We start from the raw sequence: 20,131 nt of genomic DNA, 5'->3' as shown, positions 1-20,131 counted from the left end.
TTAAATATATCCGGAGTTGGACATACTCTTCTAAAAATTGGCCCATAAATTGTTATTCTGCTGTCTCTAAAGGATAACCTAATGTAGTTCCAGGCAGAACCCTTTTTGGTTCCAGGTAGACCCCTTTCACCCAACAAATTAACCCTCAATGAATACTTTAAGAATCCTTTTGGTGAAAATGTTCTGTAACTAAAAAGGGTTCTATAATTGGGAGAGCCGAATAACCCTTTATGATTCAAGGTAGCCCATTTTTGCCACATACATTATATATAAGGTGAGGCCACTTGGCGGCCAATTTGAAGAAGATATAATTAGGCTACAAGACGGGCCACAGAAATGGAACAAGAAAACACACACAGGACTATCTTTAAAAGTGAAGGACATTATAGAAATAGCCAACCTCAAGATCGCATAAGAAATTGCATGAACCTGAGATATGACTGACACGCAGGATTCTGAGATGACTCAGCTTTCTGTAGTCAAACAGAAACCTCGTTGTACACATTGGAGCATATAAATAGAACAAGTGCGATGTTTCACATTCCCCCTTTATCACCAGTGCAGCCAGCCATTTCTGTATCATCTTACATTGACAGACGTAGCCTACTGCAAGGCGTATTTGCCATGTAGCCTAGGGCAAACAACAACGAATAACACCAATCAATTCCAATGACTGTTTTGTGTATTTTTTATGAGATTTATTTTAACAATTCTAATGGGGGCCAGTAGCATACGCCTATATGCCACTCTAATTATAAAGGATTCACAAATAAGTCAATTAAATGTAATTTGTGAAGATTACGTTTATTTTGTGTTATATCATGGCCAAACACAAATATAATCCGCCAATACTTATTTGCAGCATCGTTGTTGAATAAACACGAAGAGAGAGAGAGAGAGAGAGAGAGAGAGAGGCACAGTAAATTCAGTTTGCTTCGAGGCTGTGGTTCTTCTTCTCGAGCTGAAAACATACATGTATTTTATGTGTGTCTGTGGTTTTCCTCTTACTCAGGCTACGCGTTTTGCACAACAGATAATGTCCTCCATGAAAGTAGGACAGCAATCAGCGCTTGCGAGTAGTGAGCTGAGAAACCGCGGTTGCCCAGAAACGAGCGAGCCAATAATATTTTACCAACTCGCACTGTGTATCCATGTATGGCTGTCGCCATTGCTGCACTGCAGTAAAGCTGAGACCAATCATCGACAGCACCAAATATGGAGTCCTGCAGTTAGGTGTTACCTCTTCTAGGCTTAGCGCGTTCCCTTAAAATGTAGTCGTTTTAATACCCACATTTCGCTGAAATGTCGGTATCATGGTTTGAGCGTATCAAAATGGTGGTGGCATATGATTTCCAATGCAACCAATGCATCTTTTGTCCGCCGTCCTTTGTCTCCTCGTCCGTAATAAGACTACAGTGGCCATATCTACGTGTTATGTTGAACATGTGTTGTTGGGTAACAGTGTAGGGCGAAATAATCTGGCATCTGATGGTCAAATACGGAACAAATCCGATGTACATTCTGGTCTCCCCTTCGCATAGGCTCTAGAGCCATTCCACCAAATGGAGCGTTTTCTTTCCAAACCCGAAGCATATTGTCGGTTTGATGAACCACTATGGCGTTATAAACACTATATTACCACACATTGTGCACACTAGCCATGCTTTGTATGCTATTCAGTAATACACTGTAATTGTGTAACAGCACACTTTCCCTGTTTCTATTGATATTGTGGAAACGCCTGAGTAATTTAGTCATATATCAATTCACATTGTTGACAGCAACGTTCCATAATTTCGTTATCATACAAAATTGTAAAATACCTATAATGTAATGTTTAGTATGATATGTAAGTCTCTCTCGCGTTCTCTCTCTTTCTCTCTCTCTCTCTCTCTCTCTCTAAATCAATAACATACATATCTCTTTGTCTCATTATATTTTCATAACTCGTATGATTCCTTTTGGTAACTCTGCCCTTTTTCTATAGATTATTCTCTTACTTGTACAACGTGTTTAGTTGTGTACAAAAAATTGCAGGCTACAGTCGACTACTTGAATTTTCCCAATTTCCTTTTCTGAACAAGTTTAACCTTTTTCAGATGTGGACTTGAATAACACTGTACTCTAATGACTTGGGCCTACTCTTAAATACAGTCAGAAGATAACAAACGCGCGTTTTCGCAGTTTGATCTTTATGTAATTCATAGCTCTGTCTACATTACCATTTATTTTTCACTAAAGAAAGGCTGTAGTTGCATGGATCAAGGGACAGAACTCAAGGGGTTTATATTTGTATTCATTTGTTTAATAAGTTACCTAACGAGGACTGATAGCCACATTTTGTCAAATACTATAGGTTTCAAATGAATGTAGGTTTCTGTAGGATATGTTTCAGATCTCAGAGTTATCTCTTTATTATAGGAGGCGTAAATCATATTATTCTTTGCTCTTGTATAAAAATTCCTTATAAAAACAAAATCATTATGAAAAACACAAAGCCTAAAAACTTTTGTAAGTAGGCCTAATTATTAAAACATATATAAGTTAATGAGACAATTAAAGCAACCAAAGCGTCTTGATATAATAATAATAATAATAATAAAGAATAACATTCGTTATAGTAAATAAAAAAACTAGTATAGATTTTTAACAAACCAACATCATTTACTTGAAGTAATTTGGTTATTTAGCAATGTATTAATATTGTTATCATTATTATTAGTAAGTATTAACATTATTATTGTTATTACCTTGTGCTAGACTATGAGTTATATGTCATTATCATGTCATTCTTGTTTTTCCAAAGACCTGTTTATTCTTGTTATGGCTATGTTATCATATGTTCACATTTCTATGGCTAAGTTGTGTTTGAAATATTTGATCGTTTTCAGTTGTGTTTACCTATTCATCTTCAGACAGTAAAACTTAACATTCAACTCTTCTTAATTTGACTTTTAATTGTTTTCATAAATTCATAAATCTTCAACCGAATTAGTTTTTTTTTAAACTATCGGACGACCAAAGAGACGATTCAACATCCCACAATGAAGTAAATTACCTATGAAAAACAAACAATATCTTCATGAAAATGATACAACTTGAAAGGTCCATTTTAATTGACCTTTGTAGAGATTAGCCTCACGTAGTTGGACATTAATGAACAATAGTGCAATATTCTAAAAGAACATACTTTCCCATCTCTAGGCTACACATAGCTATCCTATGCATTTGTATTTAGGTTGGTGCATGGGATTCCTGGCAACTAGCTTATCAGTTAGATTCGGTGGAAATACAATCGAGCCTCAAGGTCATGTTCTTATTGATTCTCACTTTGATATTTTCATATCAAATAAATTAATGCTCTTTTTTATATTTCTAAATGCCGATGACTGGCTATTTAAAGATCTGATCAAGGAAATAGTCACAAAGCAAGGTAAGAAGTTGGGTAGACTATACAGTGAATATAAATTAACAAATTGTTTTAAAATGAATATTACTTTGTTGTGCCATAGTCAGACAGTTATTTATTCGCTTATGCCAAAGGCATTCCTGCGCACAAGCCAGACCACCACCAAATCAGCGTCACTTCCTTAGACTCAAGAGGAATTAACTCCTCCTTTTCACTTAGCAACCCAGGGCACGTAGCAACAGCTGAGCCAATGCGCTCTACCAGATACGGTCCCACCGACTGCGGTGCTTGGCAACCCATATAAAACGTGATGACGTCTTCCTCACTGAGCGTATTATGGGATGTGTGGAATTAAACAGCGACGGCAGTAGAAAGAAAAAAAAAGATATAGCTTATAAACGAGGTTGAAGTAAACATGGAGCTATCGGCTGTTGGAGAGCGTGTCTTCGCTGCCGAGTCTATCATCAAACAACGCATAAGAAGAGTATGCAGTTTATTTTCGTTACACCTCCGCGTTTCTAACAATAATGTATGCTAATCGCAATGACATTTTATCGACAATAAGTAGGCCTAATTCTCTCCCTATTTGTTGTTCTACTTGCAGGGTCGAATGGAATACCTTGTGAAATGGAAGGGCTGGTCTAAAAAGTGAGTAGGCTACACTCTGGGTTGGAAGCTGGCAGCAGCGCTTCCAGCCTGTCGTTTTATCTCTCGAATGCTTGTTTTTATGTGCAGCAATGTGTGCTCATGACATGTTTAGGCCATGTAACCGAGGCTTGTTGATTGCGTAAAGGGCATGGTTTTGGTAACATTCGCGTATTTTGCTTAGGCTATTTTAACGCACAAGCACAGGACAAGGGTGTTGCTAACATTAGCAGATTGCTATCTCCACATACGTCGCTGTCCGCTAGGCAATGCCAGAATGAAAGCAACGAGATTCTCAGCCGACATTGTTTCATTTGGTGAACGCTTTCGCCACGAATGTGACACTCTTTTTACGCTACCGTGTCGTTCTTTTGGATAGATATAGCACCTGGGAACCGGAGGAAAACATTCTAGATGCGCGCCTCTTCGCTGCATTCGAAGAGAGGTAAGGTTTTGACAGCACAGCAGGCCTCTTCTGGCAGAGTGCGAATATGTCATCTTGGGCTATCCCCAACAGACGACACGCATTTAACATAACCCAAATAAGACTAAATTATTTCGAGCGAGTTACGTTTCATACGAAAATTGTATGTATTTATTTCACAGGGAGCGTGAAAGGGAGTTATTTGGGCCTAAGAAGAGGGGACCGAAGCCGGAGACATTTCTGCTGAAGGTGGGGGAATTAAACTGTGACTGTCATGAGTTAGTTAGTCCATATTTCAGTCATATGTTTTTTCTTACTCATCACCTATGTTTTCCGACAATTGAATCATGAATCTTGTGGTCTGATAGAATGTCAGACTACAAAATGTCTGACATTCAGCTAATAAATAGATGAAAGTGCAACATTGTCTGTTATCTTGCTCTTAAATTGTTTTTAACCTCTGCTTTAATATCCGTTTTGATGCTATTGTTCAAACTCCAAGTTGAATAAAGTAACACACGTTTCCAAGTTACAATAGGAAATAAATGTATCGCAAAAGAGTAAATGCATGGGGCTTGCTTTCTGTTTAAACATTGTCATTACCAACAAAATTGGCATCATTGTAACAATGATTTTGGTGTAGGGAAATGCCATGTGGATGAACAATGTCATATAGGCCTATTTCAACGTTGGAAAATATCTGCAATGATACAGCTTATAAATAACAGGATTTAGCCTTCCAAGTACATGTTTATGAAACCCCATACTTATCTAACTTGACCACCTTTATACAGGCAAAGGCGAAAGCCACAGCAAAGACTTATGAATGCAGAAGAGAAATGCCAAGGGGGATTCGTGTTTCATACCCTGTTCCGACGCCTATGATTACACCGAGAGCTCGAGAGGGACTACGGGCTGTCGTGCCCACAATCTTTCCCCCTAGCACGGTCAACCGAGGAGAGAGCGTGAGGGTCAGACTGCCAGAGACAGAGAGAAGGCCGCGACCGGCGCCTCCGCCCTCATTCATGGCTGAGGAATTTGTCACCATTCCTAAAAAAAGGGGACCTAAACCCAAGTTACGTTTACGATTCAACATGGAGCCAGACAGCTGTCCAACAGAGGAGCCCGGGAAGAGGAGTCGGTTAGAGGAGCAGCAGGTCCCATACGGTCAGTCTAAAATGTCCAGACATTGTCATCATGAAGGGGAAACATCTGAGAGAAGTGTCATCCAGTTGACACACAGGTTTCAGGAGGGAACGAGCATTGTGCCAAAATCAAACAAAGCTCAAAGACAGGTGGGGACTATGTCCCATCCTGGCACCCATAGCCATGACGGAAGACTCGTCCATAAGGCTAGACTCGATCACCAGAGCCGCAGGACTTTAGAATGCCCTGGGGGCATGTCTATCCCACACCCCAAACTGAAGCATGTGTCCAAAAACCATTTCTACAGAGCCAGTGACTCTTCTTCATCCATGCAACAGTCTAGGCCCATTGTTGTCGCCAAATCGCCTGCATCGAGGAGTTCTGGAGAGCAGTCAGCAGTGTCTTGGAGGCCACGTCTGGATAATGTTGAGACGGTGGTGGTAACAGATGTTACAACAAACTTTTTGACAGTCACCATCAAAGAGAGCAGCACAGACAAAGGTTTTTTCAAAGATAAAAGATGAAATTAAGTCAATCTGCTTCACATAACATGACTAACAATGCAACAGCTATTTGTAAGAAGTTGGTAATAACTTAATCATGATCATTTGAGATACATTTTCTATAGGCCTAACTATATCCAGTGTTGTATGTTTAATATGTATTATGTCAAAAGTATTTAATGTAATAATGACCAAATTAAACATGTCTATATAGTTTATTTGAATATAATTTTTTGGATAACTATTTTGTATTTCATTTAAACTTTTAAATACATTAAGAGTCTTACATTTCCTCACCTTCTAATGGGGCTATCAGTTCAGCCTGGTTTAAATGTGGTAGGCTATAGAGGTATGTAATAGCTGTTATTTAATATAGCAATAAGGACTTTCCCTAACGTTTCATACCATTTTCTGTACACATTTAAAATATATATTTTTAAAAATATTTTCACATTTTGTATTAACATAATTGCAAGGATAGACATGCATGTAGACCTACTCTAGTGTAAAGTTGGCCTAATGTTTAAAAATATTTGGAAAATACCTTTCATTATCCATGGCATATTCTATGCAATAAATCGAGAATATTCGTGTGAAAATGTATGTCAGATAAGGTTCAGTGGACGACCCTGACCTATAGTTAACGATTTCCCTAATACATAGCTCTGTGCTCCGGTGCAGCAACCAGTGTAGTTGGAGCTCGGCGGTTGAGTTGTTCCTGGACTCCCTGGTGTGTGTCAAATCAGTTCAGCACAGCTGGGACTGGGACTAGCGATATTTTAGTTATGACTTCCATTAAACTGCTTTAGAAAAATGCACGAGCAAAATAAATCCGTTTCCGATGCTGAGTTAATTTGTTTTGGGATTTGAGGTAATCATTTGTAAAATGTATTTTGTTAGTTTATTCAAATAGCCATTTGGGAATTGTTTTGCGCAATATTCAAAATAACCCGTCAATGGATTTTCTTGACAAAACTAATTGTGTGCTTGAAGAAACCTTCGGACAAGATAATTAAATGGGACAATGATTAACTGAGGTTTTGGGTTTCTTCAAGCAAACAATTAGTTGTGTCACGAAAATGTGGGGTTTAAGGACAGGACTTGTCAGAGTTTAACTTTTTGACAGTATCTAAATGGTAGGTTTACTTCAGTTAGGGTAGATAACAATGAATTACCGTTTAGCTCTAAAGCATTGGTCATGGTCCGAGCTAATGAGTTTTGATGATCTATTGCTCGTTAGACCAATTTTGTCTTTTCTAATTATTTGTTTACAATCTAGAGGGATATTCGCATGGGGTCTTGATTAGCAGACAAGGACGTGCATGTATGTAGTCAATATTTTATCACTTTACTTATTATTCTTAGGTCTATTGACAGACTGCCGAAAGAAATGGCACACATGCGGCCACGGACTGCTTCATCTTTTGGATCTTGAATTGGACCACAACCTTTTAATTAAATTAGTCGAACGCTCATTTTCAAAAAAAATTACGAAATATTATGTCCAAGTGCATCTTAGAAGTATTCCTACTTTTGATAATGCCAATATCTAATGGCTTCTGCATTGTAGATTTGCTTCGTTATCTATAGCCTAATATAATACAGGTTTTACATTCATGTCAGCCTAACGGTTGACGTTTCTATCTTTTGGAAAAAGAACAAGGAAATATGACTCATCATCACACACCCTGATGACCCACGCCTCCTTTTATAAACTGAGCTATATGACTTGCCTAGTTAAAGGTTAAATAAAGGTTAAATATTAATACTTAAATACTGCAATCAATTCCTCTCGCACGCCCGGGACTATCGGCCAACCCATGTGTATGTATGTGCAACGTTATGTCTCCTAATTGTTTTAGGCCTAAGCCTATGTCTTTTGCGACAAGCAATGTATAGACGGTGCCAGACGCACGCCAGACGCACGGCAGTGGGGTAGGCTATATTACAATGCAGGGACCAGAGAGCACGGGAGTCTCATTACAGGTGGTTGCCGTCGGGGACCGTTTTAGCCAGCCATGGGTTGGTCCTGGGCAGGAGTGCCACGAGCGTTCAAAGGTGCAGATGAAACGCGGATGCTGCTGGATGTGTGTGATGATGGGACGGACGTCTGTGTGGCATATTTTACTATTTTCATATGATGTGGTCGTGCCTCATATGGGATGGGGTGCTTGCCCTTGCAGGTACGGCAGTAACCCTCAAGACTGGGTGGAGTGTCACAGACTCAACTCTATGTTGCCATAAGCCTATGAGCTTTTTATTTTATTATTCTAGATTTTAATACATATTATTCAATAGGAGTTCTAATACAGCTACTAGGTTACATTTACATTTTGCATGATTTTGTAACATTTTAAAGGGGTTCACATTAAAGAAAAATATTACTTTGGCCAATTAGCATAATGCATCTTATGGACAGATGATGTAACAAAATGTAAATGATATGCCTGCAGGGAGACAGAAATATTACAGTGCTGGAGCTGAGCTAGAGGTTGATTGTGACCATAAATGATCTCTGGCATTTCTAACACTCTGGCCCATTATTTTAATTGAGGACCCCAAACGAGCCAATTTTATTGCTTGAGGCCCCCATTATTAGCCAGATAATGATACTTTTGCGAAGAAAAAAAACAAGTTATGCAGGCAAAAAATGGTCCAGCCCTTGGCTATTCTGCCCCTATGGGACACTGAACCACTAGCCTTCTGTAGAATTCAGTCAGTCTGGGAGCTGAATGCCACTCGGACTAGAGGGTTATTCTCTCTCTTTTTGTAGAATAACAAAGTCTCCATTCATGTTGCTCTCCCCAGGGAACTGGGCTCTGGCCTCCGAACACGTGACGCAAACAGACGAACCTGAGAGCGCGTGTGAAAATGAGCCTGGCTGTGACAAACAGCGCGAGCCACTCAACTGCCATTGACAGTTACAAGGCCTTCCCTTACAGCTGAATTCTGATAGACGATTGAAAATAATAGCTATACCTGGGTATAGTTCGGAATAGTTTTTATAGAATCAATTAAAATAGTGTCGGTTAAGAAATACATACATTATTAGTGTTTAAAATGAATAAAACGTGCCCTATTTTAGCTCTTAGCAGTTTTTTTAATCTAGCCTATAGACTACGTTATTACTACACAGTAGGCCTATGTCTGTTAAATTTCCACCCTGTTGAGGAAAGGACATATCATTTCGTACGCCTATACCCTAGCAGAGGACTTTCCCCGCAGCTGAGAAAACATCTGCCTAAATTCTCCATATGAGTGCAATTTACCAAACCACATTCCCATAAAAACGCATAAGCCTTTGATCGCACACCACCGGAGGGGCCAACCAAGTCCTGTGACTTTGTATTATATACATGTGGTTGCTGGATAACCCCGCAAGATGTCGCCATGGACTTGACTTGCACCTTTTGTTGCTTGAGCACAGAAGGATTGCTATTTTGTTCACAGGTTTTAACCCTCAAACGTTAAACCGAGACGCGCATGCCCTGCATTTTCCAGATGTGCATTACATGTACACGACCACTAGATAGAGCCCAAGTATCAAAAATACGTTGTGCCTTTTTCAGTTCTTGGCCTGGGCCTGTTCCTAGTTGGATGCAACCGGGAAGGGATTTCGTCATCATTACGGTTAATCGCCCTCCCCACCTTCTTCACCCCCACTCACCACCCAAACTACCTGTGGCCGTTAGGCCTACCATTCGTTTTATAAAACCAAGCCTATCATTACAAAATGCGATTTCAATTATCTATATATACAAACACATCGTATTATTTTGTTAATTTATTTTACGAGTGATTTACTTGTATAGGCTTATGTTTAGGGGTTGAATGTGCAAATATAAAGTGTTCGGAAAATACGTATCAATACTAGCCGACATAAATAAAAGGCTTCTAAATAAGAAGTAATTGGCAGTTGTCGTCATTTATTTCCCAAAGTTTCATGAAGGCTCGCTCCAATTATCCAGGTGTGGAAAAGCTGTGAGTCGCGCAGTGCAGCTGGAGGTAACAGATGGCTGGAGCCTGTACTGCGGATCGTCTTTTCACTGAACTAACCTAAAACTAAAGCTAAAAGAGATTGAACGCGTATTAAGTATTCAGTCGTGTGGGAACGTAGGCCTAAATAATGCGATAAAAATAAATGTAATTACGTTTTGTTCAAGCTTTTTCGATTATTGGACCCACAGGCTATTCCGATTGATAGCCTATACCTACAATTTGCCACAAATAGTCTACATGTCGTTTTATCTATTTTACACAACTTCTATCATTAAATTATGCAACGACAAATGCAAATTACCGCCTTTGAAACGGTTTCGATTTTACAAATCTTTGGGCTTGGTAATTACGCCATTGATTGATTGATTGATTGATTGATTGAATTTATTTGACAATTTGTAAAATACATAATTAATGGCGCTCCAGCCAGTGACGTCTCCACATACAATTTAAGAAAATCATCAAGGATAACACAATTAAGCTTAATAGCTTATTTCCATTGTGGTCCAACGGTAATGATGACGAAATCCATTCCCGGTTGTATCAACCATCATCATCATCATCACACATACACACATACACACAGACAGACACATAGCGACGACATCCATTTTCTAGGGTGCACATTACTATTCATACAATGCAGCCGCAGCGTCAGTCACAGGCGTCCACAGATGTTGCTAAGAGAGCATCTCAGTGAGCTAGCAGAAGGATTGGAGCGGAACATTGGTGATGTCTTCTCACCAAGTTGATTTTGGATTCTATTTTTACTCCTATATTTGGTGGTTGCAATGTCGCCAACTCTCAGGCTGATGTTTATGTATGTACTGTTCCTCTGCTGTTTGTCTCCCTGCGCGGCAGACCTATGCAACTGGAGTGGAAGGTGAGGGTTAGGCTTTTTTTTAGTAGCCAGAATTCCAAACTGGTATTTGACATTGGGATTGCGTTTAGCCTTTCTAAAAACTTTGTTCTAAATATTTATAATTATTATCTGTTTATACCAATATCCTAATCGTTTTTAGGCAATTGTGTATTCTTATTGTTGCATATTATTGCAACAACAAGCAATAATATGCAATAGCACTACTTGCAGTTATCCTATCAAAATGGGTTTTGCCAAAATAATAAATGTTTTAACACCCCTCCTGGGGGTGGGGGGGAATAATATACATATTCTCTGTGAGTATAGGCTAATCTCTCTCGTCGTATATTATTTTCTGACCTGCATTGTTTTCTGAGTGAGTGTGCCCATTTCAACCCTTCTCCTTGTTCTTCGATTGCAGTGGTTTGGCGCGCGAGGCTGAGGCGAACTCGCGGACTGTGCAGCAGGTGCGGCTGCGTTGCACGGAGGGTTCGGTGGAGTGGGTCTACCCGGGCCAGGCGCTTCGGGTCGTCCTGGAACCCAACCTGTCCTCTGCGCGCCACACAACGGTCTGTATCAAACCGTTCCGCAGCTTCAACGGCGCCAGCGTCTACATCGAGCGGGCTGGGGAACTGGACCTGTTGATGACGGATGGAGGGCGGCCGGAGCAGGTGTTCTGTTTCCCGGCGGACGGACCTCAGAAGCCAGCCATCTTCCTCCTGGCGAACCCGCAGAGGGATATCAGCCAACGCGCAGTAGGCTTCAGATATGAGTTGCTGGGCAATCGGACCACTACGCCCAACCTCGGCCAAAGTGTGTTGCAGGGTGAGTATTTGACAGTGGTGGAAAAATTACCCAATTGTCATAGTTGAGTAAAAGTAAAGATTACTTAAGTAAAAGAGAAAGTCACCCAGTAAAATACTACTTGAGTAAAAGTCTAAAAGTATTTGGTTTTAAATGTACTTAAATATCAAAAGTAAATGTAATTGCACAACTATACTTAAGCATAAAAAGTAAAGTAAAAGTATAAATAATTAAAAATTGCTTATGTTAAGCAAACCAGACGGCACAGTTTATTTATCGATAGCCAGGAGCACAATAACACTCAGACATAATTTACAAACGAAGCATTTGTGTTTAGTTAGTCTGCCAGATCAGAGGCAGTAGGGATGAACAGGGATGTTCTCTTGATAAGTGCGTGAATTGGACAATTTTACTGTCCTGCTAACCATTCAAAATGTAACGTATACTTTTGGGTGTCAGAGAAAATGTATGGAGTAAAAAGTACATTATTTTATTTAGGAATGTAGTGAAGTAAAAGTAAAAGTTGTCAAAAATATAAAGTAAAGTACAGATACCAGCAAAAAACGACCTAAGTAGTAGGCTACGTTAAATTATTCGAATTTAAGTACTTTGCACCAGTGACATTTGGAGATAAAACGAATTCTCTATTTGTATGCCATGGTAATAAGATGTTCATTTGACACTTTTGTTGGAGTTGCAATCCCAATTGTAAATAGACCTAATACATTATTTTTTTTATATCAATAAATTATGTTTTGTCAGTTGTATTGATGTCAAAAAAGAACATTGCAGTGAATGAAAGTGATCAACAAGTATCCTTAATGCAAATCATCATGCCTTCAGTTGTTTTTAAGTGGTTTTTACTTTAGACCCATCTTCTTGACCATCATTTAACCATTTCCAAGCAAGTGCATCAATAATAAAACACTGATACAGTCTAACTTAATCATAGAAGACAATAAACTCCTAGCATCACAGTACTTTTCACAAGAGGTGGGCTCATTCACTGTGTGGGTGGAGGGGTGTGCTGGGGAGACTGAGGGACAGTTTGGGGCCCAAAGAAATCAGTCAATTATCCAATTAAAGACCAAATCCAATCTTGCCTGGTCTAGGAAGCAGCTGCTGACCGGTCTGTTGTTTTGTCTGGTGGTCTCATTTCCACCGGAGGGACAAAGCCAGGGACTAGGATGGCGGAGGGCCATTGGCCCCCGGGTGTCTCAATGGAGACAGCAAATACTTGTTGGATTCTACAGATGCCTCATCTCTGAGTGTGTGTGGGCCTGTCTCAATGGGGTGACGTCATTCTCCTGTCCTGATGAGATGATGTGATGTCTGTCTGTCTGTCTGAGTCCTTCTCTCCCAATATTGACAGAGTGGAGGAGTTCAGTGGAGAATACCAGTGATTGGGGTCACCAGTCTGGGGTCATTCAATTAGACCGCTAAACAATAGAAGTCAAACATGGAGGTCGAGACTCATCAAGGCTTTTGATCTGTGTGGGTAGTGCTCGTATGGTGGAAGAGATGTGAATGGAGTAGACACATGCCAGACATTCCTCCATCTGACCCCTTGGCTTGTTGTCTGGATGAACTGAGGAGGGATGGATGGATGGAGGGAGGGATGGAGCTGCTGGTATGTGTGTGTCAATGGAGTGGCAAGCTGTCTGTAATCCTCATCCATCAATCAGTTGTCTCAAGCCCAGCCGTCAGAGTAGGGTGTTGGGTGTGGTCTGAAGTGTTGAAAGTGGGCCATCACAGTAGAGTGTTGGGTGTGGTCTGAAGTGTTGAAAGTAGACCCTCACAGTGTGGTGTTAGTTGTGGTCTGAAGTGTTGAAAGTGGACCCTCACAGTAGCGTGTTGTGTGTGGTCTGAAGTGTTGAAAGTAGACCCTCACAGTAGGGTGTTAGTTGTGGTCTGAAGTGTTCAAAGTGGACCCTCACAGTTGTGTGTTGTCTGAAGTGTTGAAAGTGGACCCTCACAGTAGGGTGTTGGGTGTGGTCTGAAGTGTTGAAAGTAGACCCTCACAGTAGGGTGTTGGGTGTGGTCTGAAGTGTTCAAAGTGGACCCTCACAGTAGGGTGTTGGGTGTGGTCTGAAGTGTTGAAAGTGGACCCTCACAGTAGCGTGTTGGGTGTGGTCTGAAGTGTTCAAAGTGGACCCTCACAGTAGGGTGTTGGGTGTGGTCTGAAGTGTTCAAAGTGGACCCTCACAGTAGGGTGTTGGGTGTGGTCTGAAGTGTTCAAAGTGGACCCTCACAGTAGGGTGTTGGGTGTGGTCTGAAGTGTTGAAAGTAGACCCTCACAGTAGGGTGTTGGGTGTGGTCTGAAGTGTTGAAAGTGGACCCTCACAGTAGGGTGTTGGGTGTGGTCTGAAGTGTTGAAAGTGGACCCTCACAGTAGCATGTTGGGTGTGTTCTGAAGTGTTCAAAGTAGACCCTCACAGTTGGGTGTGGTCCGAAGTTTTCAAAGTGGACCCTCACAGTAGAGTGTTGGGTGTGGTCTGACGTGTTGAAAGTAGACCCTCACAGTACGGTGTTGGGTGTGGTCTGAAGTGTTGAAAGTGGACCTTCACAGTAGGGTGTTAGTTGTGGTCTGAAGTGTTGAAAGTGGACCTTCACAGTAGGGTGTTGTCTGAAGTGTTGAAAGTGAACCCTCACAGTAGGGTGTTGGGTGTGGTCTGAAGTGTTGAAAGTGGACCCTCACAGTACTGTGATGGGTATGGTCTGAAGTGTTGAAAGTGGACCCTCACAGTAGGGTGATAGTGTCCAGTAAGATGATCACTATAAGAAGTGTAGATGATGATGGTTAATATGAGAGAAAGAGAGAAATGGGTGGTGATGCAGAGTATGGAGTGGGCAGAGTGAGAGAGATAGATAGATTGTGAAGTCGAGAGAGAGAGAGAGAATGATTAGAGAGCGAGAGAGAGTTGTGAGAAGACAAGACAAGTGAAGTGAAAGGATGTGCATTGGTGCTCCACAGGGTGATGTGTGCCCCTTTCCTCTGCATAGACCAACACTCTTTCTCTAAACTTCTCTCTCTCCTCCCACAGCTAGCTGCCGTCCCTGCATAGACCCACACTCTTTCTCTAAACTTCTCTCTCTCCTCCCACAGCTAGCTGCCGTCCCTGCATAGACCCACACTCTTTCTCTAAACTTCTCTCTCTCCTCCCACAGCTAGCTGCCGTCCCTGCATAGACCCACACTCTTTCTCTAAACTTTCTCTCTCTCCTCCCACAGCTAGCTGCCGTCCCTGCATAGACCCACACTCTTTCTCTAAACTTCTCTCTCTCCTCCCACAGCTAGCTGCCGTCCCTGCATAGACCCACACTCTTTCTCTAAACTTCTCTCTCTCCTCCCACAGCTAGCTGCCGTCCCTGCATAGACCCACACTCTTTCTCTAAACTTCTCTCTCTCCTCCCACAGCTAGCTGCCGTCCCTGCATAGACCCACACTCTTTCTCTAAACTTCTCTCTCTCCTCCCACAGCTAGCTGCCGATCCCTGCATAGACCCACACTCTTTCTCTAAACTTCTCTCTCTCTCCTCCCACAGCTAGCTGCCGTCCCTGCATAGACCCACACTCTTTCTCTAAACTTCTCTCTCTCCTCCCACAGCTAGCTGCCGACCCTGCATAGACCCACACTCTTTCTCTAAACTTCTCTCTCTCCTCCCACAGCTAGCTGCCGACCCTGCAATGACACAGAGCTCCTCCTGGCCATCTGCAGCAGTGACTTTGGTATGTATCAATAGAACATAAATAATTCATTATTGTTCTTATTTACAAATCTAGATCCTATATGAAACATTTATAAAAACGGTAAACAGCTATAGCTTTTGTCTTGTTGTGTGCTATCTCCTTAGTTCTCCATAGATCCATGTAGCCCAATCTGTCCCCTCATCAGCTGGGTATCACCACTAATTTATGCTACAAAGGCCTGGGGTGGAGTGAGTGAGTGGGTGTTGGAAAGGAGATTTTGTGTCTGTGTGGATGTGTTGGGGTGGGGGGGTAGTGGGCCTGATCTGTTCCCAGCGAACAGCTTCTGTAGCTGGGCAGAGGGGCCTGACAGATGTGAGGGCTGAGGCTGCACAATGGGAGACCCATTGGCTTAAGGCTGCAACAGAGCAGAAGCAATAGTACCATTGAGTCCACTTCATTTATAGGCTGACTCCCGTGCCCTGATCTCACAAATCACCATCATCGACTTTTTGATGAGAGAAAATAGCTGGCTAATGAAAGTGTAAATGGCCACAGAGAGTGAAAGGAGGGAATGGAGGGCTTTCTGTGGAGTGAGTGGGGGATGTGGAGACTGAGAGGAGGGAGAGTGAGTGGGAGATCTGGAGACAGAGGAGGGAGAGTGATTGGGGGATATGGAGACAGAGAGGAGTGAGAGTGAGTGGGGGATGTGGAGACTGAGAGGAGGGAGAGTGAGTGGGGGATGTGGAGACTGAGAGGAGGGAAAGTGAGTGGGGGATGTGGAGACAGAGAGGAGTGAGTGGGGGATGTGGAGACAGAGAGGAGTGAGAGTGAGTGGGGGATGTGGAGACTGAGAGGAGGGAGAGTGAGTGAGGGATGGGGAGACTGAGAGGAGTGAGAGTGAGTGGGGGATGTGGAGACTAAGAGTGAAGTTTCTGGAGGGAAGATTTGAATCCTTTTTCCACTCATACTCACACAGCAAGATCCTGTTAACTTTTTAATTTCCCTCTTGGCCACTTTAAAAAAAAACACGTTATTGAAATGCTCACAACAATTTAGATCAGCTGAATCATACTGTGTTGATGGCTGTTTAATTGATACATTTCTCATCTTTCTGTTCATATTAATTTTTATTGCAATAAAACACAACCATAAATGTTTGGGCTGACTGAAAACAGTCTCTAATGTTAGTCCCCTCCTCTGCCCCTCCAGTGGTTCGCGGCTCCATCAGGAACGTATCCCACAATGCTGAGCGGCAGACATCGTTGGTGGAGGTCTCAGAGGGGAGGGTGTACCGGCAGCGTAGCGGGGTGTTCGAGCGCCACACTGGCACCATAGGGGTTCCCGGTTCCAGTTCCTCATGGCGCGGTCACATCCACACACTGTTACAGTGTCACGTAAAGCCTGGGGGCGGAGAGTTCCTTTTCACAGGGACAGAACACTTTGGGGAGGCCTGGCTGGGTTGTGCCCCCCGCTATAAAGACTTCATGTCCCTCTACCAATCAGCTTGGGCGGCTCGTCAGAACCCCTGTGAGTTCCCGCTGGACTGAGGGTGTGTCCCATTTCCTAGTGGTAATCCATGAGCCCTTTGACCTATAGGTAGGGTTTATTTTCTTAAATGGAACACATTGAGTCTCTTCTTTCTACCCCAGTTGGCATGGTAGAGGTTATGTCGCCGTGGCAGCAAGCGAGCGAGATGAGTTCCTCACGACCACAGCGATTTGAGAGATGTTGTCCCTTCTACTCCTCCTGATTCTATACCGCTCACAACACCAGCAGGGACAAATCTGTTGGAGCACTTGTAGAGCACAAGGAGTACAAGGCCCAGGGCAGGGGCCCACAGGGGACCCATCCAGGCAGCACTAGAGGGGCCACCCCTGCCCCTGCCGGCCCCAGCGGGGAAAGGCTTAGAGAGCCTGGCCCTTTGTCTGTCTCTCTTCTCAACGCCCACAGCTCCCAGAGACTAAAAATGGTTTGACTACTGCTTCACGCTTTGTCTCTCCCCACACCAACTGCTGCTCACTTCAGGGTCTCGGCGTGAGAGGTGTCCTCTGGACTACTGTGGCAGGAAATCATATGAATTTAATGTCTGATTGTTGTTAGAGGGTTTATGTGGTCTTGTTTATTCCTTTGTACGATAGGTTTTGAAATATTTTATTGTAATGTAAATTAAATGTTTTGTAAATTCACAAGGATTTGCTTATTTACATATTGATTGTATCATTTTGGTTTTATTACAGGGTATGGATGATGCTAATGTGTAGGTGCAAACCTTCAGTTTGATTACCATTTATTGCCAAATATATAAGCAATGTTTGTGGGGATTTCTTGTGTACTTTTTTTGATTGACTTGAAATGCACTTTCAAGCAATTACTTAAACTTTTGAACAAGATATTTATTTTGTTCTTCATAACAGTCTTTATTGTGGTTCTTGAGCATTCTGGGAAAATATTTGTTGAAAATAGCTCCTCCTGTAGGAAATAATGATCATGAATGTTTGCATTACAATTTTCTGCAACACATTTAAATGACAAAAAACATCTATTGCACTATTGTATCTATTGTCTATTAAAATAATGATGTTACACATGTGGTACAGATGTTTTTTTAATTTCAGTCATTGAGCTTTTGGCATTAAGCGTTAGACAACCCTAAGCATTAGAGGGAGAGTTTGAAAGATGAGGGGATGTCAACCCCAAACCCCCTCACCTCTACCCCCCAACCAGCAGGCCTCCCCTCAGTGTTAGCCTGGGCGTGGCAGCCCCTCCCGCTCTATTGTGGGTAGTCAGTGGACTGAGTGACGCAGACAGAGTGGGGTTTTACAGAGCTGCTGGGATAGTGAATGAAGAAGACCATTTTTCTTCAGCTTTAAGATTGATTATATGTCTCAGGCCCTCTGTTCTTCATCAGCCACATTCAACAGACCTGTGCTTTAGATGGAAGCAGTGGGATTTAAACTCACGTCTCAGAAGAGGCTGGAGCCAAAACTCAAGGCACTATAAAATATTGTATCACATTAGTATCGCCAGTCTTGCTAGCTCAGCAAACTGTGGACCAGACAGACAGAGAGAAGGCTGAGGTGATGAATGTGGGAGTCTTTATTAGACTGCAGAGGTAGATAGTTTGGGCTCTTTCTCTTCGCAATCTCAGCAGTATTGACGGTAGAATTTTTTAGATAAGAGTTAATAAATACTTAATAGATAGTTAATGGCCAATGTTCAAGGAGATTATTAATATGGCCTCAAATAACCCTAGTGATAGAAAACGGTCCATTTAAAATCTCACTGCTCACAGGTGGAACGGTTGCTCTAACTAATAATGAGATTTTTCAAAAATCGGAATTTCAAAAGTATTACAACCTGCGTCTGAACGCAAATTCTTAATATAGATTTGTATTTAGTCTATCCAGTCCATCTAGCTGTGGTCTATAGATTGTTTCACAACAGAGACATGAGCCCCTCCTAAAGACCAGCATCTAAAAGCACAAGGCTTTTGTGTCTTTTGGTATAGCTGGTATGGAATAGGATTAAATGGGATGTTGTACCCCCATCCATATGCAACACAGTGCATAATCTCAGTTTTATAGGGGAATGGGAGTTCAGAGCAAACTGTCCAACACGTTTCTACTTTGGCCCTTTTCCACTGCTTTCTATACCGGCCTAATTATAAGCAGTGCTAATGTCAATGGAATAACTCAGCGTAAAATGATATACAAATGGCTAAGATGGGGACAGAAAATGACTAGGCTGAATCAGTCTATTCTTTTGGGGCTGTTGCTCCCCGATCACAGCCTGGGAAACAGAGTGAGCAGAGGTGGGAGGGGGACTTTTCGGGGCCCCAAAAATCTAAGGCCCCTCCCCTTGCCCCTCCCCCCAAAAGATGGAACAATTCATTGACTTTTAAAGCGACTCCTTTTTATGCCTATTCCACACGTCTACTTGGCTGAGCAGGATTCACAAATTGCTGTGTTGAACATTTTATTGGGACTAAATAGCTGCCAATGAAAGTGTAAATGACTGTGGGCTGAATGGGGCCCCCACAATGGGCCCACGGTGACAAGGCCCCGGCAGACATAATGATCATTGTCACAGATGCTGTTAGCCAGGAACCACTGGGCCTCATGAATCCAAGGGGGCAATTTCAAGCCAGTAGACCGGTCACTTTATCCACCAAGATCATCTCTATCTCTATCTCTATCTTAACTTTTTCTTTCTTTCTTTCTTTTCTTTCTTTCTTTCTTTCTTTCTTTCTTTCTTTCTTTCTTTCTTTCTATCTCTTTTCTCTTTCTATCTCTCCTCTTTCTATCTCTTTTCTCTTTCTATCTCTGTTCTCTTTCTATCTTCTCTTTCTATCTCTCTCCTCTTTCTATCTCTTCTCTTTCTATCTCTGTTCTCTTTCTATCTTCTCTTTCTATCTCTCTCCTCTTTCTATCTCTTTTCTCTTTCTATCTCTGTTCTCTTTCTCTTCTCTTTCTATTTCCTTTGTCTATCTCTGTTCTCTTTCTATCTTCTCTTTCTATCTCTCTCCTCTTTCTATCTCTGTTCTCTTTCTCTTCTCTTTCTATCTCCTCTGTCTATCTCTGTTCTCTTTCTATCTCCTCTTTCTATCTTTGTTCTCTTTCTATCTTCTCTTTCTTTCTTTCTATCTTTCTT

At 41.9% G+C, this 20,131-nt stretch overlaps 1 protein-coding gene across 4 annotated transcripts; it reads left to right on the top strand.

Moving 5' to 3' along the window:
- Positions 1-3,652: 3,652 nt before the first annotated feature.
- On the top strand, positions 3,653-18,066 carry LOC106596252 (meteorin-like protein). 4 transcript variants are annotated; one of them, XM_045719985.1, is made up of 5 exons: positions 3,653-3,893; positions 4,014-4,057; positions 4,434-4,499; positions 4,661-4,727; positions 5,273-6,343. In XM_045719985.1, the coding sequence occupies exons 1-5, from the start codon at positions 3,825-3,827 to the stop codon at positions 6,146-6,148; spliced, it is 1,122 nt and encodes a 373-aa protein (XP_045575941.1). In that variant the 5' UTR covers positions 3,653-3,824; the 3' UTR covers positions 6,149-6,343. The 4 variants fall into 4 exon arrangements, with proteins under 4 accessions (XP_045575941.1, XP_045575944.1, XP_045575942.1 ...); XM_045719988.1 differs by lacking the exons at positions 4,434-4,499; positions 4,661-4,727; positions 5,273-6,343 and adding exons at positions 11,410-11,813; positions 15,461-15,520; positions 16,691-18,066 and having other exon boundaries at positions 3,656-3,893; XM_045719986.1 differs by lacking the exon at positions 4,434-4,499 and having other exon boundaries at positions 3,672-3,893.
- The last annotated feature ends 2,065 nt before the right edge of the window (positions 18,067-20,131 follow it).

The sequence above is a fragment of the Salmo salar genome, chromosome ssa06, assembly GCF_905237065.1.
Source record: "Salmo salar chromosome ssa06, Ssal_v3.1, whole genome shotgun sequence".
Lineage (NCBI taxonomy): Eukaryota > Metazoa > Chordata > Actinopteri > Salmoniformes > Salmonidae > Salmo > Salmo salar.
This window is presented reverse-complemented; position numbering and strand designations above follow the sequence as displayed.